At 33.9% G+C, this 25,545-nt stretch overlaps 2 protein-coding genes across 3 annotated transcripts; both read left to right on the top strand.

Annotated features, from left to right (window-relative positions):
* On the top strand, positions 1-13,039 carry LOC114418708 (extra-large guanine nucleotide-binding protein 3-like). 2 transcript variants are annotated; one of them, XM_028384176.1, is made up of 8 exons: positions 1-1,244; positions 1,401-1,538; positions 3,035-3,139; positions 3,248-3,433; positions 4,273-4,450; positions 11,083-11,327; positions 11,863-12,032; positions 12,121-13,039. In XM_028384176.1, exons 1-8 carry the CDS (start codon positions 165-167, stop codon positions 12,701-12,703), a joined length of 2,685 nt encoding a protein of 894 aa, XP_028239977.1. In that variant the 5' UTR covers positions 1-164; the 3' UTR covers positions 12,704-13,039. The 2 variants fall into 2 exon arrangements, with proteins under 2 accessions (XP_028239977.1, XP_028239978.1); XM_028384177.1 differs by having other exon boundaries at positions 2-1,244; positions 11,086-11,327.
* A 9,538-nt stretch (positions 13,040-22,577) lies between these two features.
* Positions 22,578-24,287, top strand: LOC114418707 (U-box domain-containing protein 21-like). The gene has a single exon (XM_028384175.1). It carries the CDS (start codon positions 22,778-22,780, stop codon positions 24,089-24,091), a length of 1,314 nt encoding a protein of 437 aa, XP_028239976.1. The 5' UTR covers positions 22,578-22,777; the 3' UTR covers positions 24,092-24,287.
* The last annotated feature ends 1,258 nt before the right edge of the window (positions 24,288-25,545 follow it).

Raw genomic sequence — 25,545 nt, 5'->3', positions numbered from 1 at the left:
CTCCGTTTACTTTCTATCTGCCAACTGCTGCAGCTGACAACTCAACACTGAGAGGAGACACTCTTACACCTTTCTCTCTCTCTGATCCAAACCAAAAGACTATGAAACCTTTTCGTTGATTCCTTCGAACTCTTACCCACTTTTCTCGCCATCAAAACCCTAAAATGGCGTCCGAAGACTACAAATCATGGGAGCACGTCCTCCGCCGCATGCTCCCCGCTGGCGCCCCGCTTCCCGACGAGGAACACCTCGATTACTCCATCGCCATCGAGTACGAAGGTCCTCCGGTTCCCTACGACGTTCCCAAGGTTGATCCGCTCGAAATTGGAGCCGCCACCGCCGCAGCCGGTGGCGCCGCCGTTCCCATTCGTACGGCTTCGATCGTCTCCGATCACAACGCGGCGACCTCGATTCCGGTCGCCATGCCGATGCATCCGCGGTTCAGCCGCGTCCGCAACGGCGGCTTCGACAGCGCGCCGCCGCCGAGGAGTCCGGCCGAGAGCCGGAGGTCGTCGTCTGTTTCCAGGACGCAGTCGCAGTTCGATTCCCGCAGCGGCGAGGTGGCTTACCGCTCTGATTTCTCTGGAGAGGTGAACAACGACGCCGACGACGGCGCGAGTTCCGCTTCGGAGGCGTCTGCGCCGCAGACGCCTCCGAATTCGGCTCCAGTGCCGCGGAGCGGAACCGGAGCTGGCAAACGGCCGATAACGGTGACGTTTCACACTCCGAGGGACTCGGAGGACGACGACGGCGACGATTATCCGTCGCCGCGGTCTGTGGCGACGGAGCCGGTGGGATCGCCGGTGACCGCGTCACCGTCACGGAATAAGAAGCGGTGGATTTGTAGCAGATGCGGGAATGGCAACAGGTTGAAGGAGAAGGAAGCGTGTTTGGTGTGTGATTCAAGGTATTGCAGTAACTGTGTGCTGAAAGCGATGGGGTCTATGCCTGAGGGAAGGAAATGCGTGAGTTGCATTGGGAAGCCAATTGATGAGTCGAAGAGGTCGACTTTGGGGAAGTGTTCCAGAATGTTGTCGAAAGTGTGTAGTTCTTTGGAGATTAATCAGATAATGAGGGCTGAAAAGGAGTGTCCTGCGAATCAGCTTCGGCCGGAGCAGCTTGTTGTGAATGGCAGGCAGTTAAGACAAGAGGAGTTGGCTGAGATTCTGGGCTGCCCTATCCCTCCTCAGAAGTTGAAGCCTGGGAGGTATTGGTATGATAAGGACTCTGGACTTTGGGGCAAGGTGAAAATGGAAAAAATATATCAAGTTGAATGTTTCAATATGTAGTATTTTGTGTGTATTTGTGTTTGTCAGTCTTTGGAAAATATAGGAACTACTGTTTTTGGATTTTGCTTTATTATTGTTTTGCTGAATTTGGATGTGATGGATTGATTTCAGGAGGGAGAAAAGCCCGATAAAATAATAAGTTCGAAGCTAAATATTGGAGGCAAGCTTCAGACGGACGCGAGCAATGGGAATACTAGAGTCTACATGAATGGCCGTGAAATAACAAAGATTGAGCTTAGAATGTTAAAGGTAATCAAATAAATAATCATGCTTCTACTTTCATCTGTGTTTGGAAGATTAGATTCTGAATGAAATAGTAAAACATGGAAGTCAGTGAATGTACTAGAAGGCTAGAATGCGTCAAGGTTTTCTATGTTTGGAAGATTAGATACCAAATTCCTTAGCTGAGCGTCAAGGTTTTCTATGTTTGGGCTTCAACTAAGGTTGTGTGTGAATTACCATGTGGGAACCCTACTGACTGAATATTGATTGTTGTAGAGTGTTTCACGAGTTTATAGACAATTGGTTTTATAAGGGAAAAACACAAATGAATACAGACCCATGTTATTAATTATTATCAGTCAACTTGTGGCCATTTCTGTTTATAAGCATTTAAGTGTTTGGATTTTGCTTGTTATTATCAAATTCTTACCAAATACTATCAATATTAAGAAAAAAGCATTACATAAACTACTACCTGTGCAGGGTAAAGTTTTATCAACGAAAAAGATCATGTATATTAACCCTGGACGCACATTAATTTTTTTTCTAAGCAGTTCCCCATTAAATTAAGAGGCAATATTTCAAACATTTAAGCTACCTGATTACTAAAATGGTACTATAAGTCTAGCATCACATGCATTCGGTTAAATTCTTAAAATTTTAAGCAAATTACAGCAACACCCTTTGGGTTTTGTGTAATTACACAAGCATCCCCTGCATTTTTAACCATTACATTCACCTCCCTTGTAGGGGATGTTAGTGTAAGATTTGAGGGGGTGTTGAGGGAGGGTCACTGTAATGTTTTCAAACATATAAAGGGATGCTAATGTGGTGTTTTCAAACTTAACGGGCTGTTATTATAGGAAAATCAAAAAGGGTGGGGTTATGTGTAATTTGATAAAAGCTCAGGGGGTGTTGCTGTAATTTGCTCTAAAATTTTTAACACAACCATAATTTCTACTTGTTCACAATCAACAATCAAGTTTAACATGGTTTATGAGTCCCTTAGATTCGATGCATAAAGAATTCATTCATGGTTTTTATGATGGTCCTTCAATTTTTATTTTTATTTTTTTTGTTATGGTATACCTATAATTTGTATTTAAAATGTCTGTTTTCACTTAAGTTCTTTCTTTTCGTGCTCACTTATCATTTCTTTGATGTTTGTTTCTTATTCTGCACATCTTTGTAACTTTTAAAGAACAATGCTTGCCAAAGTAACTTAAGATCTTATGAAGCTTGTCTTGAAAGGAGGACTGCAAGGACTTTTCAGTAGACAGCTTCCTCTTTTTAATGCTTTTAGACCATCTCAAGTGAATGAAATCTTGAATCTTGTCTTTCTCGTTCCTGTAGATATGATATTTGCTGCAATCATATACCATTAAGCTCTCATGTTTCACTTTTGGTCTCTATGTCTAACTGCATTGGAAGGCTGCAAATTATGTTTTGTTTATCTATTTGTAATTTGTTGCCTTTATCATCTCATCAATGATTTATTTGTGACTTGGTGGATATCATTTCAGCTAGCAAATGTTCAATGTCCACGAGATACCCATTTCTGGGTTTATGAAGATGGATCTTATGAGGAAGAAGGGCAAAATAATATTAAGGGAAACATATGGGGAAAGGTTCTCTCTTATCTGATAATAACATATATCTTTTGTTCTATTTGAGCTTAAAAGTGTATGTCTTGATTTGGTTTTTTATACAATATTAGTTTGGTTTATGGTAGGCAGGCATCCACTCGTTTCATTTGTTCATTATTGTCATTGCCTGTACCTCCTACTAATCCTCCTGGGGTCAAAGATAATTCTACTAACTATTCAACAAGATCTGTGCCTGAATATTTGGAGCATGGTAGAGTTCAGAAACTTTTGTTGTTTGGTATGGAAGGATCTGGAACAGCTACTCTATTCAAACAGGTATGTTTTTTTTTTTTCCTTTCTCTTTCACTTCTTCCATCTTTCTCATCCTCTGTCTCATAGCTGCACATATTCATACCTTTCTGTTCTTATTAACTTTAGTCTGGCGGTTTGTGATCAATATCTTTGGCTTTCCCTCTTTGCCTGACAAAGGACTTTAGTGTAGAGTCACAGTTTATGTGCTTGGTTCGTAATGCAATGGATGCTGGTGGGCTGCTAGTTATATTATATAATTATACAGTAGATTATTTTCTTAGGATTTTAGATATATACATGTGCTCATCCACACTATCACAAATATATGTTGTATAGATATTTGTTTTATGGATGATACGTGCATGCATGCATATACCAATAGTTCTGTGTATGAATGTTCCATGTGCTTGTCACATTCATAAAATGTGCTAATGCATACCATTTATGTATGTTTGCACAATACATACATACTTAGAAGTTAGATGTATATTTAAACGAGAAGTTAGACGCATTCAAATGTGTATGTCTTAGACTGATGGATAATGGAAACCCATCTGTACCTTTGTTTTTAGTCTAGTGTTTTCTCATATGCTCATTATGGATGGCTTTTTCAGTGTACATATGGCAGAAGATATTTTTTGAAAACTGTGTTATTTTAGTTTACATGGTTATGACATATTTTTAGTGGGAACAGGCTTTATTGTAGTTATGGCACATCTTCATTTTGACATCTTGCAATGGTTATTTATCTATTTACCTGGTGTTAAACTGTTAATGGTGTGGTACTGATTATTATTATTTTTTTTTTTGTATTTTATCATTTCTAATTTTTAATGCTTTCATTTTCTCTATCTGTGGAACAGGCCAAGTTTTTATATGGAAACAAGTTTTCTGCAGAAGAATCACAAAACATCAAGCTTATGATTCAAAGCAATATGTACAAGTATCTCAGCATTCTGCTTGAAGGACGAGAGCAGTTTGAAGAGGAAGCTCTGGCAGAGAGAGAATCTACTTCATTAGAAGGTGAAGGATCTGGACAAGGTATAATTTTACTTTCCTTCCCTTTCTTCCTCTTTGACAGTCTGATGGGAACGTTTCTCTTTAAGTTGAAGTGCCACTGGCTTTCTACTATTTCGTGGCATTTGTTATTATTATCAAGAAACTAAATATTGATTTTTCTGTAAGGGCTCATGAAACAAATAAAAAAATTCTGAAGCTTATCACATTTGTTCTATATATTTTCTTTACTTATATTTCTTTTGTTCTATTAAATACATACAAAGTGATGCTTAATGCTTTATAATTCAATAATGCTTGTAGCTTATGCATTTGCTCAGTGTATTTCTTACTCTCACTCACCTAGTGGGTTTTTGTTGTATATACGCTCACTATATCAATTTATTTGTCATTCTTTCTTCATGGTTTGTCTCAAATTGTTGTCCAATTGGAACATTTAATGAAGAACTTGTAGTCCTTTTTGGGGAGTAGGGAACAAAATAATTGCTTTATGTTGCCCTTATTTGCCAACCCATAAAGGTAATTTTTGGATAACAATTTCTTTGATTTTGTAGAGATATACCAAATGCTGTCTGCAATTTTGTTCCAATATGTAACAAACTCATTATTTGTTATTAAGATGTTAAGCTTCTTCAAATTTAACTTCGTTTGATATTTTGTCTGACAATATTAAACATTTTTATAATAAAAATAATCTAAACTAATAATAACAACTACCACCAAGGCTCATCTCACTCCAAGGGTCAATAACATGGATCAATTGACACCATTGGGGTATCTATCAAAAACCGAATTTTCAATTAAACCATTTAAATAAGGTCATTTTCAATGGTTACTTGTTGTCTTGTGATAGAACTAGCCAAAACTCTCATTTTATTAATCTTGTGGGACAAACGTATGACTAGGGATCAGAGCCTAGCCTCCCTAACCAACCACCGTGATTACCCAAGAATGAGTAATTCCAGGCAATTAGTCTCTATTTATAGCTAAAGACTAGCTAACTAACTACCTTTAACTGTCCTAAACAGTTACAAGGCTAACTACTAACTGTAACTGATCTTAATCAGCTACCTAACCCTGGTTCTGGCAGCTGCTCTGGCTTCTGCTTATACTTGCCATGGGTCCTCCCTTCATACACTTGCTTAACAGGTAGCTTAACAATACTCCCCGCCAATAGAGCAACCTTGTCCTTAAGGTGATATGCAAGAAATTGTTGCTTCATAACAACAACCGATTCCCATGTGGCTTCAAAGTCAGGTAAATCTTTCCATTGGATGAGCACTTCAGCTGTGCCTGCAGGATGGTTTTGATGGTACCAGGCCAATATCTTGTTTTATTACTCTTGCAGTACAAATGCACCATTATGGATTGGAGCCTAGCCTCCCTAACCAATCACCGTGATTATTCCTCCCCCTAATTCTAGGCAGTCCAACTCTATTTATAGCTGACTGCTAACTAACTAACTGCCTTTAACTGACTTGAATGGTTACAAGGCTAACTAACTAACTGCCTTTAACTAACTTGAACAGTTACAAGGCTAACTACTAACAGTTACAAAGCTAACTACTAACTGTAACTGATCTTAGTCAGATACCTAATCCAGGTTCTGGCTGCTGCTCTGACTTCCTCTTATACTTGTCATTTGTCCTTCCTTCATACACTTGCGTAATCGGTAACCTAACAGGTTTCTGACAGCCTTTACAGCTAGAGGCTCTACCCTTAGTTCCAGCTCATCAGTCAGCAGAGGAGGCAAGGGTTGGGGTTTCACCGCAGGAGCAATGGCTTTCTTTAATAGAGACACATGAAAGACTGGATGTACTTTACTCTCAGGTGGTTGGTTGAGCTGATAGGCCACTTTACCAATGACCTTAGAAATCTGATATGGTCCATAAAATCTAGGGCTTAATTTCTTATTCAACTTTTTAGCCAAAGATGTCAACCGATATGGCTGTAATTTCAGGTAAACCCAATCATCCACAACCAAGTTAACTTCACTATGGTGCTTATTGGCATAGGCTTGCATCTGGTCCTGAGCCTTAAGCAAATTAGTTTGGAGTTGGTCCAACAAAGAGTCCCTATCTTGGGTCAGTCTGTTGACCTCCTCTACTGCTGATGAAACAGTGGTGCCTTTACGCAATTGAGGTGGGTCTTGCCCATAGAGAGCCCTGAAATGATCCTGTTCATGGATTAACGAAAATGTGCAAAAGCTCTATTTGCCTCTGCCATTCTATGAGTGAGCTTAGATGAACAATTATAGTTAGAATTAAACCAAAATTCTGCCCAACTTAAGCAGGAAGGCCAGTGCTTTGGTTTTTCCCCTGTAACACACCTTAAGTATGTTTCTACTCCTCTATTGACCACCTCAATCTGGCCATCCATTTGAGGGTGATATGCTGAACTAAATTTCAATTAATTTCCAGCAGATTTGAATAATTCCCTCCAAAATTGACTCAGAAATATTTTATCCCGGCCAAAAATGATGGTGTTTGGAAACCCTTGCAATTTCACAACCTCTTGGACAAATAGATCAGCTATGTCCTTTGCAGTGAAGGGGTGACTAATGGGGATAAAATGAGCATACTTGGTCAATCTGTCTACCACAACCAGAATTGCGTTTTTCCCTTGTGCTCTCGGTAGTCCTTCTATGAAATCCATAGATATATCAGACCAAACCTGTGTAGGGTTAGGAAGAGGTTGCAACAAACCAGCCAGGGATAGGGCCTGATATTTATTCTGTTGGCATGTTTCACATGCAGCCACAAACCGTAATATGTCTTGCCTCATACCCTCCCAATAAACTGAGGCTGTTATCCTTTTAAATGTTCTGAAAAACCCTGAATGACCCCTACAACAGAGCTGTGACACTCTGTCATAAGTGTTTGTACCTTGTGAGATGTTTTAGAAATTACTAACTTGCCTTTGTACCATAATTTCTTATCTTGTAAGGAATATCCTGAATGTGCAGATCCATTTACCAGTAAATCCTGCATAATTTTCTTCAGTTTCGGGTCAGCCAAAACTTCAGACTCCCACTGTTCCTTATCAGAAAATCTGATCATTGAAATGGCCGAATATGTCATTCTTCTAGACAATGCATCCACTGTCCTATTCTCACATCCTGGCTTATACACTATATCAAAATCAAACCCCATTAGCGTTGAAGTCCATTTAAACTGATCCTCTCCAAGTAATCTCTGATCAGTTAAAAACTTCAGAATTTTCTGATCTGTCAATATAGTGAATTTGTAGCCTATTAAGTAGTGTCTTCATTTCTGTACTGCCAACACAATAGCCATGAGTTCTCTCTCATAAACTGACTTTTTTCTGAGCCCTATCGGAGAGAGTTTGACTTAGAAAAGCCAATGGTCTCCCCTGCTGCATCAGCATTGCCCCTAATCCCTTATAAGACGCGTCAGTCTCCACAACGAAGGGTCGAGTAAAATCAGGTACAGCGAGAACAGGAATTTCTGCCATTGCAATCTTCAATTTTCTGATAGCTTCCTTAGCCTCCTCATTCCATTTAAAACCATCTTTCTTTAGCAAGTTATACAAAGGCCTTGCAATCCTACCATAGTTCTGAATGAAACGTCTGTAATATCCTGTGAGACCCAGAAATCCCCTTAAGGATTTCACATCGCTAGGAGTAGGCCAGCTTCTCATGACCTCTAGTTTTTGGGGGTCTGCAGCTACACCTTCCTCCGAAATTATGAGCCCCAAATACTCTAATTGACTCTGCCTGAAACTGCACTTTTTCTTGTTGACCAGCAATTTTTTCTCAGCCAATAGGGATAGGACAGCTCTCACATGAGTTCTATGATCCTCTTCTGCTATAGATGAGGATATCATAAAAAAATACCAGGGCAAACTTCCTTAGGTATGGCCACATACCTCATTCATTAAGGCTTGGAACGTGGAAGGGGCTTTCGTGAGACCAAAAGGCATTACTACAAACTCATAATGACCCTCATGGGTTCTCAATCCAGATTTTGGGATATCTTCTTCCTTCATTCTTATTTGATGATAACCGGATTTAAGATTCAGTTTAGTAAAGATTACTGCACCTGCTAATTCATCAAGTTGTTCATCGATAATAGGTATAGGAAATTTATTGGGGACAATTATTTTATTGAGATCCCTATAATCCACACAAAATCTCCATCCTCCATCTTTCTTTTTCACTGGTATAATAGGGCTTGCATAAGGGCTGATACGGGGCCTAATAATCCCTGAATTCAGCATGCCATCAACTAGCTTCTCAATTTCATTTTTCTGGTAATGAGGGTACCTATAGGGCCTTATGTTGGGGATTTCAGCTCCATTTTTTAATTCAATGCCTATGGTCTTGTCTCCTTGAAGGAGGAAGACCACCAGGGTTCTGAAATACCTCATTATATTCCTCAAGAATACCTTCCATCCATGTCGGCATCAAGTTTGCTTCCTTTACATCTTGTATATCTTGAAAATACAATAGGAATCCCTCTCCTTCATTTCGCAGGATCTTGACAATGGATCTCAGCGAAGCAGCAGATCTAGCCCTTGCAGGCTCTCCCTTTAATGTGAATGATCCTTCAGTTGCAGTTATCTTCAGAGTTAACTCTCTGAAATTAGCCCTTATCTCACCTAGAGATGCCAACCATTCCATCCCTAATACCACATCCACTCCCATCATTTCAAAGACAAATAAGTCTTGCTGGATTTTCATTCCTTGGATCTGCAATTTTACATTATTCCAAACTCCTTCACACCTGATTTTTTGTCCATCCCCTACTTCCACAGTATATGGTTTAGTAGGTGTGACTGGAATTTGCTGTTGTTTCACTGCTACAGCAGAAATGAAATTATGAGAGGCACCACAATCCACCAATACAATGACTCTGTTTTCATCAATTTTGCCCCAAAGTCTGATGGATTGTTTTGAAGTCAATCCTGGCATGCTGTACAGGGACAGCTGAATACTCTGCAGCTGTTTCTCATGTCTTGCCTCCTCTTCTTTTTTGTCTTCTTCATCTTGTCCTTCTCCCAAAATAAGGACTTGGAATTATTTATTGGGGCATGTATGACCAGGCTAAATTTTCCATCACAACGGTAACAAAGTCCTTTTCCTGTCCTCTCTTGGAACTCAGCATTTGAAAGCCTCCTAAAAGGCCTACCTCTGTATGCTCCAATGGACTTCACACTATTTGATTTTGAGCTCGAGCTCGTCTCTCTTGTTTTTGCCATGGTGACTTTGTTTCCTGGATCCCATGTTACAATTCTTGAGGAACTGTAACTTCTAGTTAAACCTCCTCTGTTTCCTCCAGCATTACCTTTTTCCATTAGTGAATTTTTCTCATCTATCCGTTGTGCATAGTCCATTAGTTCAGGGAGAGAGTTTACTGGATGCAACTTCAGCTCTGCCCTCACCACCTCTTTCAGCTCATTCAAAAATATCCCTTTCAAATACTCAGGTTTTGTTCCTCTCAGCGGACCTCCATATAATTCTAACATTTCACGATATTCTTCTACTGTTCCTTCGTGTTTCAGACTGAGTAGTAGCTCATAGGGGCTTTGGTTCATCGAAGGCTGAAATTGCTGAATCACAACTTGTTTGAAATCGGTCCAATTAGGGTTTTTTGCGCAAAATTCCTACCACTGGTACCAGGTTAATGCCTTCCCTTCCATTGCGACCATGGCTGCCTGGATTCGATCTTCTTCCTCCATGCCTTTAATCTTGAAATAGCATTCCACCTTATTTGTCCAGCCAAACGCATCTTCTCCGTCAAAAATTGGAATCTCGAGTTTGCGCCACTTTACCTCTTGATCGCGATCGCGATAATCGTGATTCTGGTGTTCTGCATGGTCGCGATTTCCGCTTCCATGATTGGTGCTCAATGAGTTCCACACCGTCACCATTAGCTCTGCTAATTGTTCCTTCAGCTCTGCTTGCTTGATCCGTTCATCTTCAAAGAATCGCTTCAGACTCGTGACGTCCTCACGCGTGTTGATCATGCCTTCATAGCCCCGTTCCAGAAATTCCACACGTGCATCCATGCTTCCTCATGTTGAAACCATCAATAGCTTCACGTTTCTGGATCGAAATTTTGCTTTGATAGCAGTGATAGAACTAGCCAAAACTCTTGTTTTATTAATCTTGTGGCACAAACGTACAACTAGGGATCAGAGCCTAGCCTCCCTAACCAACCATCGTGATTACCCAAGAATGAGTAATTCCAGGCAGTTAGTCTCTATTTATAGCTAAAGACTAGCTAACTAACTACCTTCAACTGTCCTAAACAGTTACAATGCTAACTATTAACTGTAACTGATCTTAATCAGCTACCTAACCCTGGTTCTGGCTGCTCTGGTTGTTGCTCTGGCTTCTGCTTATACTTGCTATGGGTCCTCCCTTCATACACCTGCTTAACAGGTTGCCTAACATCTTGTTAAGCGTTCTTTTTCCTTGCCCATTATTTGCTACTACTACAAGGCAATACAACTATGTTTTAATTGATATATTTGATCATTTGTCCTTTTAAGGAACAATTTTCAAGTTAGCAATAGCAATTCTCGATACCACATCATTTTTTTCACCTGGTACAATTTGATAATAGTATTTTTGTAATGTCTTTGGAAAGGATGGAGTTCTGTGAGTGAATCTAATTGTAAAATAAATTTAGCAGAAACAGCAGCTGATGAAAAGAAGCCAAGCATTTACTCTATCAATCAAAGATTCAAGCATTTTTCTGACTGGTTACTGGATATTATGGCCACGGGAGATTTGGAGGCCTTCTTCCCTGCTGCAACACGTGAGTATGCTCCTATGGTAGATGAAATCTGGAGAGATCCTGCTGTTCAGGAAACATACAAGAGAAGAAAGGAATTACATAATCTTCCCGATGTTGCTAAATATTTCTTGGATCGGGTATAACTCTACTATTTCATATTTACTATTTTGTCTTCTTGATAAGTATATAGTGGTATTGTCTCGTATATTTCTGTGTGGTGTTGTCTTGTATATTTCCTAGCACTTGATCACAATCTTATGTTGTATAACTCCTTCCTGTCTTGTAGTCTATCTAAATTTGGCTCATAAAATATATGTTAGTCTTTCACTTTTTTCTAATATAATATGTACCTAGGTGGAGTAGAATCAGATTTTACTAACTTCTAATTTGATTTTTCTTGCTTTTGTACTTTTTGATTTGTCATTTGTCTCTGATTAATAATTTAAATAATAACCTAAAGATATATGGACTTCCATTATGTGTGATCTTGCACAGGCAATAATACATTATGATACGTATAATCATATTTTAACTAATAATTTTATTTCTCTAGCTTTTGTACTTTTGATTTGTCATATTTCTCTGGCTGATATTGTAAAAACAAGTTTAAATATAGACTTCCATTATGTGTTTCTGCTATCAAGGTGTCTAATGATATTTGATCCTGCACAGGCAATAGAAATATCAAGCAATGAGTATGAACCTTCTGATAAGGATATATTATATGCTGAAGGAGTCACTCAGAGCAATGGTCTTGCCTTCATGGAATTCTCATTTGATGATAGGAGTCCCATGTCTGAGATATACAGTGAAAACAGCAATTACCCTCCTCCCTTAACCAAGTAAATCATTCTCTTCCATCGCCTTTTCTCTTATTTTACAGAAGCTTCTGAACTTGTTCTTCACTCCTTGACATTGTCATTCACTCAGATATCAACTGATTCGCGTAAATTCAAAGGGATTACATGACGGTTGCAAGTGGTTGGAAATGTTTGAAGATGTGAGGGCAATCATATTTTGTGTTTCCCTGAGTGACTATGACCAGATGTGGCCTACTAGTACCTGTCAGCTTCGTAACAAACTCCTGGCAAGCAAAGATCTTTTCGAGAGTCTGGTGAAGCATCCTTGTTTCAAAGATACCCCATTTGTGCTTCTCCTAAATAAATATGATGTCTTTGAAGACAAGATAAATAAAGTTCCTTTGTCAACTTGTGAGTGGTTTGGAGACTTTTGTCCCGTGAGACCCCATCACAACAATCATGCCCTAGCACACCAAGCATATTACTATGTGGCTATGAGGTTCAAGGAGCTTTATTATTCCCTAACCAACCAGAAGTTGTTTGTGGGGCAAACTCGAGGCTGGGATCGCTCGTCAGTGGATGAGGCATTCAAATACATAAGGGAGATCATCAAATGGGACGATGAGAAGGATGATGATGTATATGAAATCAACCCAGAAGAGTCATTTTACAGTACAGAAATGAGTTCTTCTCCATTCATCAGGCAAGAATGAATTCCCAACCTTTGATAACCCATCTTTGAGACTAAATAGTCTTTTATATGTGGATAGAGTGTCGCAGCTCCAAAAAATTTGTAGGAGCATTGCATTTGTTGAAGGACAGGGAGGTCAGTTGGCTGAGCTGTGTGGTGGAGTATGTTGTTTTACTTTGTTCTTTTAGGATCTTCCTGAAACAGATTCAGAATGATTTTTGCCCTTTCATAAATAAGCTAATTTGATTGAGAGGTTGTAAATTCAGAGGTTATTTTGTTCTCTGTACAGCTTATATTGACAATATTGTTCAGCTTAATTTGAAAATATAAAATAAAGAGGTATTTTTATTTTACTTTATTTTGTTGACACACCATTATTAAGCCATTTATCTCCATGTCCATACTATAGGCGAAACATAAAAGTTTAAACATCCACAAGTGTGGCACAAGTGTAGCCTTAGCTATTTTAGCAACCAAAAAAAAACCCTAAAAATATTTAGCAATACATAAGTGAGAAGCCATTGTCTATTTGCTATTTGGAGTAAAGAAAGAGAAGCTGCTAAGATTCACTTATTAAAAATCTCATTTTTGTTATACTCGTTTTTTTTTAAAAAGAGTTCTAAAGTAAATAAATAAACACAGTGGCCAAATGCTACTACTAAGTTCAATCAACAAATCATATAGTCCAACGCTCTTCAAGACTCGAGAACATTGCTACTATTCACTAAGACATGCATGGGATCGTGAACATTATTAATTAAGGCACCCCATGCATTATCAAAAAATAAACACTACCCTGACTTAATATGAGTCCTATAAGTAAGCTTAAATAGCTCTCTAATTTTACACACTTCATCTTCTCTTATAACATTGGCTTGAATATCAGAATCTTAAAAGTACCCTACTAGATATAATCTCTGAGAGAATCACCTTAAATTCTAAAATTTGCCTCAAATATTCTTGTTTTAAGGTTGATGCTAAACAAAATGCTGCTTTTAATAATAGAGTTTGTTTGAAAATATGTTTGGCTTTTATTTTAAAGAGTTTAAAAAAGTAAGGTCAAAAAAGTCTTTTTAGGCATAACAAACTAGTTTATTTAAGTAAATATAAATAATACAATCTTATGATTATTGCATATTTTAAAATTTATACTCATTTTCCTATTTAAGTTAAAGATGTAGATTACTAACAAAAGGAGCTATATCTCTCTTAATAAGATGAATCAAGATTTAAGTTTCTATCGAAAGAGAGATGTGTTTACATGATTGTGTTTTGATTAAAATTATCTTTAAAAGAAAATACATGTGAAAAACCAAAAAAAATATAATTTTTTTGACTATTCAAAAATATGTTTACCGACCTATCTAAAAAGATTTTATAATAAAATACGTTTTTAAATATACTAAAGGCCAAGTGCATATTTTAACTTTTGCAAAATAGGCTAAAAACTTGTAGCATCCAAACACCCAACTTGACCCATTTCACTTTATTATTATTGATAGGAGAAAATTGAATATTGATTAAAGAAATTAAGAGAACTAAAACCCTTCTTTGAATAATTAATTAAAAATATAATAATTCAATATTATATATATATAAAGAAAATGCATAGTTTCATGAAAAAAAGTGCAAGAGAAGGAAAACATGATACATACAAAATTATCATATTTCATAAATAAGATCTCAAATTTAGGGCATAAAAATGAGTGGTTATCTATATAAAAAAATGAACAATTAAGGAGCCTGTTCCTTTGGGATACCTAATTTTTTCCAGTATATATACAATCTGAGTGTCATTCATCAAGGTGGTTAATGATCTATTTACAGAAAGGAAATGGTTCCATGATCGCCGGCAGGAGCTGTTATTTGATTTTTCTGACTTCATATTCATACCTAACTAGGGCGGCCCGTGCTTACTTTACTGATATATATACAATAATAAAGACCAGAGAATTCAATTTTGTATCCTAGTGATCAAGCAACTTACTTTAAGTTTTAATTTGGCTACTGATCTTCAACACAATAATTAAACTTGATTTATAGTAGATCCTTACATATAATATGTTCTCCCTGTATAGGTGTTCTGTGTAAATGTTCCAATAATTTAAACTGTTTTGCGTGTTAGGTATAATGTGGGGCTTATGTTTGTTCGATTTTCAAATTTAAACTCGTACCCTACATTTTTCTTGACGTCCAAAAGAATAAAAAATTTATTTTAAAATAATTATTATTTTAGTTTTTCAATAATGTAACATTAATTATTTTTTTACTTATATCCATTATAATATTAATGTATGACCTAAAAAACAAAAAATGAATTAATAATGATTAGGTTAATTTTGTAAATTTTTTTTTCATATATTTATTGATTTTTATAATTTGTTTAAAATATCAGATGAAAATAATTATAATTGGAAAAAAAGGAGTACTACATACTCTCTCTTTCCTTAATTATAAGAATATTTTTAAAAATTATTTATCCCTTTTTATAATGTCATTTTTAATTTCTAGATGTATTAATTATTTTTTTTCCACATATACCCTTACTTAATTATTCTCTCTCTAAATATTAGTGATTAGTGAGAAACAATTAAGTAAATAGAAAGATAATAAAAAATTAATATTTGGAAGACAAATGCTAACAAGTATCCTAAGAACATTGATTAAGAAATTTAAAATATAAATATTTTTATTGGAAGACAAAAAATTACACTGGAATCTTTTTTACATTCTCCTATGATTTACATAATAAATCATTTTTCCTTTTAGTTTCTTAACCAATGTCGGAAGTATATTGGTTAGCAAGACCTGTTTTGAAATTATAATATAAATAATTGACAAATTTAATGTAATTAATTAATTTAAATATTTTTCTTAAAGAAGATAAATTAATTAAAAAAGTTTTATAATTAAAATGGAATGGAGTAATTCACAATAACACAATTAATTGCCTCAATTGGCTGCAGCATGTTACTTACACAAACTTGGGAAATAATTGGCTATGTATCATGTCTCCTCAACTACTTACACCACCATGTGACAGTCAAATTTTTAAAAGTGTGTGTTTGAATAACTATTTACAAACTTGTTTTAATTAGATTATATCTTAGTTTTATGAAATTAATTTACTTGATTAAGATTGAGTTTGAAATAAAATGAATATGCATTTTGAATATTTTCTATAAAAAAATAAGTTTACAGGATAAAATTCTCATCACAATGCAAAAATAACATTAGTTGTTTATGTTATAATCAGATTTTAGATGCATGTTCTAGTATGAATTAGCACTAATAAAATGCATATATAAAAATCTTGTCCCACTATATCAAGCAGTTTTGGCTGCTCCAGCCAATATATATCTCGGATTTAATGAAACTAAGAAATTCCTACAAATTAAAGTTGATTGTTGTTGACTTGTTGTTATAAGAGAGAGAAAAATTTCATAGTTTAATTAAGAAGCAGTATAATATAAATCTGTTAGTTAGGAGGCGTGCCTAAGTTTAGGGTCGGAAAAACGAAGAGGAATCATAAAGCATTGACTAGAACAGTGAGAGAAGATTTTGCCTACAATAATTGTGAATCATGTATTTTGTTTTTCTACTACAATTGCTTTAATTCTTTCTTCTTTTTTATTTTATTTTATTTTATACATGTATATTTTTAATTTACTGCCCCTAAAAATAGCGTTGTTATATTCATAAATATACAAGAATAGCTTACCTACAATTAAAATGTGAGTTTGGTTATGGCAAATATTAAACCAAATATAGCAACAAGTTTAATTCAATTGATCAAGTTGGTTATTGAGGGCATATGAGTTGCTATAAATTGGTTAATACTTGTATTTGGTTTATAAAATAAAAAAAAACAAGTATATCTACTTAATTAATGAGTGATTATTTTATCTGACGCACACTATTTTTTGTTTAATATAGTATCGTAATTAGATCTTATTTATCTCTAATTTCAAATTAGTCAAAGTTAAACTTTTCTTATGAGTTAGAGCATTAAGACCAAAAAAAAAATTATGAGTGTAAGGAAAAGAAAAATACAAATCTAAGCAAGAGAATTAGTCCAAAAATAAACTAACACCGTACCCCATCAAAAGCCTTCATTCGTTATGCAAAGGATTGAAATTCTCGATGATAAATTTTCTTCAAAGATGAGAATAGAATGGTGATTATTGCATCATGGTCTCGCCACACACGCAAGGAGGTCAATAGCCTTTAGTCTCCAAAAACAAAAGAAAAAATAATAATTAAATGGGTGGCTTAATTAATATGAATGAAAAATTGAGGCTATGGTTTCCTTTGCAATGCAATTGCTGGGTTTGAAGGTGTCAAGAATGGAGTTTGGTTTGGTAAAACAGAGACTAACTCTCTCACCTGTGGTGGGTTGCGTCATCATCTTGCTATTCAATAAGCCACCAAAATTAAATATAACGAAAAGGTCAAACTAAAACCACACTACACCTTGCTCAAGACTGAATAAAAGGTTAGTTTCTACTTCTTTTTTAAATGTCTATTAATTTTATCTATGATTATCTTTTGTTAAAAAAATCTTGACAATAATCACTTTTAATAAAGTCTTCTTTGTCAGTTGTATTTTTTTTTATATCCATAATATTCAAATTTAAAATCTTAAATCATCTAAATCCAGTTTTACTTTAGCTAATCTAACATAAATAAAATAAAAGACTAGTTTGTGAATTCAATATTATTCAGGATAATTTTCTGTATTATAAACCAGTCTATCATGATCAATTGAATCATCCTACTAAATTTTAAGTTATAAAAGTAGATGTGATGCTCCAAGATCACCGTTTACATTATTTAACTTCATTTCTATATTGTATGTATTTTTTATTTATCACAATTTGACTCCTAAGTCCTATTGCCAGATCTCTGCTACCTAGTACTTGGAAGGATACATTATGTATGTATTGGACTTTCACCAATATATTGTATTTTTTTATCTGTTGCTTAAAATAAAAATATTCATAATTTATTCAAACAACATTAAAATATTCAAAATTTAGTAATTCCGTAATTTTTGTAGTGTTGCAACTTGTATTTGGATTCATGTTGATTAATTCAAAATCATGTAAAAGTAACATAATTTGGTTAAATGTTTACATATTTAGTCATATGTTGAGAAATTTATTTTAGATTTAAAATTGATTTTGAGTTGAAATAATTTTAAGTGGTTAGCTTTTATATTAGATAATTTTTTATAATAAATTAAACTAAAAGGTCTAATGTTTATGTCTAATCTTATAGTTGAATTCTTTTGTTAATAATTAATAAAAAAAACCAATAATTGTGTTTTTGTTTTACCTTCTTTAATATGGAATATATATAATATAGACTACAAAAATCAATTACTTTTAGGGTGCAACATCTAATAGTAAATGCATGCTAGCGTCAAACGAAGTTATTTGAATTCAAAGCAATTTAAAAGAAGGTGGTGGTAATATGTCTGTAGTTTCAAGAGTCAACTTTACGTATTAGTATGTAGAACGTCTTTACTTGTTTTTTAAACTTAAGCTAATTATTTTAAGCATTAAACAAATATGTAGAAGTTTAACGTTGATCCTGAAAATTTCAAAACAACCAAGTTTTTAATTGCTTTTATTTTTTTATTTCGATTTATATACTTACATAAAATTCTTATGAGCCCATCAAATGAAGCTTATAAATCTTTTACCCTAATACGCGAAAACCCAAAATTTCTATATGTAAATTCAATGATAGATACATCACCGCGTACCACCGATTTCAATCCTCCATTGAACATGCAGAAGTTATAAATTATATATTTACGAAGTATCACATCATGCAAAGAATAACAAAATTATCTTCACATGGTATATGACATGGTTTATTAAGATCTTGTATTCAAGTAAAACAAATTAATAAAGTAAACACCATATCCTTAAATAAATATTAGATTATGAAAACCTATCATTGAAGGTGTCGATCAACTTCTCCCTCCACCTTCAACGAGAGATCTTGAATATCATTTAAACAATTTTATTAAGCAATCAATTTCTTATGGAATCTTCTTCCTCTCTTATTACAAAGTAATAATAATAACAATAATATAATAATAATAATAATTACGTAGGATTACTAATATATTAAAATCCATTTTAAAAAATAATACATTAAAATCTTATTGCGATAATCTTATGAGAATTGATCTATTTTCTTGTATACAAAATTCAGATATGCATAAAATAAATCTTGCTTAATGATTTCACTTTTATTTAAAAATAGTGTGAAAAAGCAATTAATAAACTAAAGCTTGAAAGTTTAAATAATGTTGTTTTTACCAATATGTTTTTAGTTCAAATGGATAAATTTGCTAGGTTCTTTTTTATACCATAATTTTGGCTTATTCTTACTGCACCGGAATAACTTTTTATGCACCCAATAATTAAAATTGAAATACAACTCTCCTCCCTACATTCATCTCCTGGCTCGTGTTTCATTTTTCGTTCTCCCTCTTGCGCCGCTGCGAGTCCCCTCCATTCATTCCTCCTTTTATCTTTACTAATTTGTTGGTGCTGTCGTCGTTTTCGTCGCCATAAGTATCTGTATCTCAGTTTAATTTTGATTGCATTAATACAAATTGAGAATTCATATAGATTATACGAATTCTCAATCCATATTTTTGTTTATTTTTATTTCTTTTATTATTTAATAAATTATTAATTTAATTAATTTCTTTATTTAAAAATTAATTTTTAATTTTTGTTGTTATTTAATTATTTTAGAAATAATTATTGTTGTTTATTTTAAATATTTATTTATTTAATTAACTATATTTTTTTATTTAAGTTGATTTTTAATAATTTTTTATTTAATGAATAATTTATTTATGAATTTTGTTTATTTAAAAATGAATGTATAATTTTTTTGGTTATTTAATTATTTTTAAAATAAATATTTTAATTATTTTTTATATTTAAAATAGTTATTTATAAAAATTTTAAATAACAAAAATTCCAATTTTTATAATGTATATATTTTAGAATTTAGTTAAGCAAAAGAAAAAGGTAATATTGTATATGACGAATGTTTTTATTAATATACTTGTATAGATATTATTACATTAATAATATTAAATATTTATATAAATAGTGTTTGGAAGTATGAAAAATAAAAAAATGAATTTTTACATTGATTTATGAATATATAAAAGTATTAAAATAGTTATTTATAAAATAATTAAATATTTATTTATGAATTATTAAATAGTAATTTATAAAATATTTTAAATTAAATTGTAGTTTGATTTTGACGATATATTTTAGTTTGCTAGATTAATCATTTAATGTTAATTTAATTTTTTTTATTAATAGAATGATTTTTTTTTATGAAAAATGAAATTCAACTATTATTTGAATGATAACATTAATTGTTATTAGTGTTTAAATTTGTAGACTATGATTAGAATTAGAAGATTGCGTCTGGCTTTAGGCAAAATTTTAGGGAGAGCCTTAGGTAGACAGGTTATTGGTGATGCGAAAGAAGTCTCTTAGTGTCGCAACTTAAAGAGACACTCACATTTTTTATTGTCAGCAACTGTTCGTACTAAATATTTCTTGTATGGTCCTGTTACAACCAATTAAAACATATGAGCTCCTTCCTCTCTTTCCTGTATCTATGTCTGACCTCATTATCACACTCACAAAACCACATTATCACACTCACAAAACCAATATCATACGCGCAACACAGCGCTCCTAATGCAAAATGTCATCACGAATAACAAGCACCTACAAAAGAGATAATACTTACTTAGACTTCAAGGAACGTTCATTTATTTTAACAAAATACAAAATCATATCAATACTTAAAAAATATTGAAGGCATAAGAACAATCAATATTTTCAAACACACCAAGTTCCTCTCCATTGTCTTCATACATATTAATTTCTTCAGACATTATGTTTTTGTATATATCCATTGATATTCATCCATCTTTACAAAACATTAAAAAAATTCAATGACAAACTAACGACCCCTAACGAAGTATGTCGATATATCAAAATAGTGTTAATTAAGTTAGTGTTTACATAATTGATCTCTAGTTTTACACATAAAAATAATAATAAATATTTGTGTGAAATTCACAATTTATTACATAATTGTGTATAAAAAAATCAACTCCCCTTTAATATTTTCCCGGATCCATTTGTCTATATACAAACATATAAATATAAATGTAACATCTAAATAACTTTCCATAACACCCAAATCCTAGTTCACCTTATATTTCATGTTGCAACACCATGAAAAAAAACAATTGTGATAGGATGGATCAAATAAGGCCAAAATCAGAAATCTAGTAAATGTTATAATATTTACACAAATATTATAAAAAAATATAACTAAATTTATTAAAAATAACATTAAAATAAAATTTTTTAATTTTTCAAAAAAAATTAGGTTATACAGATTGTCAAATCCGTATAATTCTCACGGATTAAAAATTTGTATGTTTATTAGTACAAAAGTTGCATAAAAAAATATACCTCTGCCACTATACTGTAACATCAACCATGACGATAATCATGAATTGTCAACGCACTACCGCAACAATATACCTCAACCAAACTAGCCACAGGAAAGAAGGAGGACCTCGACCAAATTAGCCATAAGAAAGAAGGAGGACCTCGACCAAAAGGAAACGAAAATGAATCATGTATGAAAAAAATAATGAAAGAACAAAGAAAGAAGAAGTTAACGGGGTTAATTTTAAAATATTTAAAAAAGTGTTAGATGTAGAAAATTTTCTTCCCATGTAACAAGAAAATCCCCATAATTTTAAGAGGGAGACTCGACCTAGCTTGTTGGGCCACTAGACTAGCCCATTTGGTTAGTTCAACTTTGACGGTTGTAAAGCTAATCGTTTCCAATATGCTTGAACTTAGAAATTGAACCCTAATTATATAATGAAGAGATAAGATTAATTTTGATAGATTATCAGAGTTAATCAATTAAAAATCATCATATGTATATACAACTTTTAAAATGAACAATCTTATCATAAATAAAAAACTATTATTAAATAATAAAGGAAAAAATTACATTGTTATTGCATTTTAAGTAAATTCAAAGTTAATTAAATGAACTTATATATCACCTCTATATTGAAATCCAAGTCCTCACTCAAACAATATTATTAATTAAGTCATTTGACTTTCACTATACTATTAAATATTTAATTTTATTTTGTATCTATAATTATTATTTTTATTCCTTTCGAACACCTAATACTTAAATTTAATTTCAATTTGAATCGATTCGCATTTTAATACTAATAGACGATATCAAATTAAAAAAATATATTTTTAAATAAACCAAAATTTAAAACTATATATAGTAAATTTAATGAAGCCTAATTGAACTTTAATTTTAAAACTTTATCACAAAGTAAACAGCACCACATACGTAGCAGTTAACAAAAAGAATAAAATTGAGAAGAAGAAAAAATGAATATTAACGTGTAGCATAATATTGTACGTGTTGTGTTGGTCTTATTCCTTAGTAGAAAGCGTGTGTCACCGAGTCTACACCCCAACGCCGAAGCCATAACAAAACAACAATATCGCTTAGGCCTTTTGTTTTTCTTTTACCCGTTCTTCCCTTTTGACGGTTATACCATGTATTCACAATATTTCTTCAACTCTTCAATGGTCAATATTCAAATCCTCCTCACTCCTATTATGCAACAACTCTCTCTCTCTCTCTCTCTTCAAATTTGAATGCTTCTCTCTTAGAATAATGGTATTTTCTTTGGGGGTGGTCTAACTTTGAACACACTCATTCATATGTATGACAGCAAGGACCCCTGACCCTGTACTTATATAACACAATACACACATGAGACATGACATATCTATGCGTGTCTGATTCTCTATAAATATTTTATATTTAGCTTGTACATACATGAACAAACTCAATTGAATTTAAGACCCTTCAAAATATTTCTCATCAAATTGTTTCAAACTTGATCACCAAAAAGTACAGTTCACCTTACAAAAACAACTTTGGTTAGTTTCTTTGAGCAGGTTAATTGCTAGAGATGGTGTTGGGGTGGAGGAGAAGGAAGGGCTGCAACAATAACCGCCGAAAAGGTGGCAAATCCATCACGGAGTTGGTGATTCCCAACCACTTCAGGTGTCCAATTTCCCTTGACTTGATGAAGGATCCTGTGACATTGTCAACAGGGATAACCTATGATAGGGAGAGTGTGGAGAGGTGGTTTGATGAAGGGAACATCACATGTCCTGTTACAAACCAGGTTGTGAGAAACTTTGACATGATTCCAAACCATTCCCTCAGGATAATGATTCAAGATTGGTGTGTGGAGAATAGGCAACATGGGGTGGAGAGGATTCCAACACCAAGGATACCAATTAGCCCAAATGAGGTTGCTGAGCTTCTGATGCAAGTGAAGGCCTCAGCAAGGGGTTTGGACCAATATGGTTGCCTTAAATTGGTGCAGAAATTGAAGAGGTGGGGTGGTGAGAGTGAGAGGAACAAGAGGTGCATAGTGGACAATGGAGCACCTGTGGCATTGGCTTCATCATTTGATGCATTTGCCAATGATTCTGTTGAGAGAAATGTGGTGGTTCTTGAGGAGATTTTGTCAGCACTCAATTGGATGTTTCCACTTCAATTGGAGGCACACAAGTCTTTGGGGTCTTTGGCTTCTCTAAGATGCATGGTTTGGTTCTTGAAGCACCAAGATCTCTCAGGGAAAGAGAAGTCCATTGTGGCATTGAAAGAGCTTCTTTCCTTTGGTGATGTGCAGCATGTGGAGGCCTTGTCACAAATTGAAGGGGTCAATGTGCTCTTGGAGTTCATCAACAAGAGGATTAGTCCAACCATCACAAAGGCCTCATTGAGGGTGGTTTGGTACTTGGTCTCATCCTCTTCCAAATCAAGTGAGAAGATGAGGTTGGCATTTGTTGAATTGGGTTTGGTTTCTTCTTTGCTTGACATTCTCATTGACTCAGACAAGAGCCTGTGTGAGAAGGCTGCGGCCATTTTGGACTCTCTATGCAGCTCTGAAGAAGGAAGGAACAAAGCCTGCGGGAATGATCTAACAATTCCTCTTTTGGTGAAGAAAATTCTCAGAGTTTCACCACTGACCACAGACTATTCTGTTTCTGCCATTTGGAAACTGTGCAAGTTTGGAGAAAAAGATGAAGGGAGAACCCTTGTTGAGGCCCTTCAAGTTGGTGCCTTTCAGAAGCTCTTGTTGGTGTTGCAAGTTGGATGTGGTGATGAGACTAAGGAGAAAGCAACTGAACTTCTCAAATTCCTCAATCCTTACAGGGCTGAATTGGAATGCATAGACTCAGATTACAAGAATGTTAAGAGATCATTTTAACTTTAGACTGCTTAATTATTAATTTTCTATTAGAAGTAATTTTGTGCTGTAAAATTTTTGGCCCAACGTATGAACCTCTGCAATCTTTGTCATGGGATTCAAAGAATCCACAAATAGATAGGGAACATATACGATTGTATTCTTTTTGTATATCGCAATAAGAGTAAGAATGACATATTGATATCTTTGTTTGCCACGTTATCCTTCTTATATTTCTCTTCTTTTTCTTCTCTTACCTCATTGTTGTAAAATAATTGCACAGCCTAGTTGTACAAATATAATATCTCAAATATTTTATCCCAACAATTTGATAAAAGACTTTTTTTTTTAATTAACTTGAGTTGAGCTTGAAAAGTGCCTTCCAAAAGAAAATGATTTGCCACTTTCTTTTCAAATAACATGTGAATAGATGATGATGATAAGGAAGCTAGAATACCAGAATGAAGAAATTAATTAGAGTAAACTGTGGTAAAGAAGGCTTGAACAATCCAAAACTATAGGTAATTTTTTAGGTCATGATTCCGATCTAAGTTTGAAATCTTTAATAAGTTCATTGGATTCATCCAACACTGACTGTCATTGTACTTGTGTTCTTTCTGAGTTATACCAATTGGTAATTTTTATCTCTTTCACATTTTATTCCCACTTCTTAATTTCCGATTTCTTTCTTTCTTTCTTCTTCTTAAAAGGTTTTCCTTAATCATAATCATTCAGTGTGAGACTTCAATTTATCATGTACTAAAAGAATCTCGTTAATCTTATTGGATGTAGGACTTCATCCACTTCATCATTACACATACTCCAAATTAGAAGGCCATGGTTGAAGTGTGGGAATATTTAGGCACTCCAAATTAAAAGAAAAACATTAATGGAGTTTGGAATCATTTGAGCATGTGTGGTATGAAATCTTTTATGATTTGAATTGAAACTAGATGAAGCTTCATGTACCACAAATTTTCTTTTATATGCCATAATGCTATATTGCAACACCTTTATGTGTTACTTCAAAACTTTGGTTGGCAAACACGGTGTTATTCTAAGCTAAGACTCTCCAACTTAAGAGAAAGACATGGTTGAAGTGTGGAATCATTTGAGTATGTTTGGCATGAAAGCTTTTGACACGTGAATGGGAATTATGTATATAATTGGATGATCTTTGGGAAAAAGAGTTGCTATAATATAGATTTTTTAGTTACTCTTTTGAACTTGAGAGAAACGCACAAGAAGCTTTTATATCTAGTTTAATTTTTTTAAGTTCATCTAGTTATCATAATTTTTAAATATCTTTAAATTAAATATGCTTTTTTTTCATAAAAAAGCCCCACAAATAAACGGATCCTATATGATCCAAAAGCTAGCTTCTACATTTTGGCCCCATTCAACCTTTTGTACCACATTTCTTCCATTAACTATTCATAGTGTGTGTGGTTTGGCATTAGGAAGTATCATAATTG

Source organism: Glycine soja, chromosome 7 (genome assembly GCF_004193775.1).
Source record: "Glycine soja cultivar W05 chromosome 7, ASM419377v2, whole genome shotgun sequence".
Lineage (NCBI taxonomy): Eukaryota > Viridiplantae > Streptophyta > Magnoliopsida > Fabales > Fabaceae > Glycine > Glycine soja.
This window is presented reverse-complemented; position numbering and strand designations above follow the sequence as displayed.

Bases quoted from the DNA above. Each gene is read 5' to 3' on its own strand.
- LOC114418708 (XM_028384176.1), top strand. From the start codon at position 165: ATGGCGTCCGAAGACTACAAATCATGGGAGCACGTCCTCCGCCGCATG. The intron at 11,328-11,862 runs GTATAACTCTAC...GATCCTGCACAG, and splicing joins CTAAATATTTCTTGGATCGG to GCAATAGAAATATCAAGCAA. The intron at 12,033-12,120 runs GTAAATCATTCT...TCATTCACTCAG, and splicing joins TACCCTCCTCCCTTAACCAA to ATATCAACTGATTCGCGTAA.
- LOC114418707 (XM_028384175.1), top strand. From the start codon at position 22,778: ATGGTGTTGGGGTGGAGGAGAAGGAAGGGCTGCAACAATAACCGCCGA.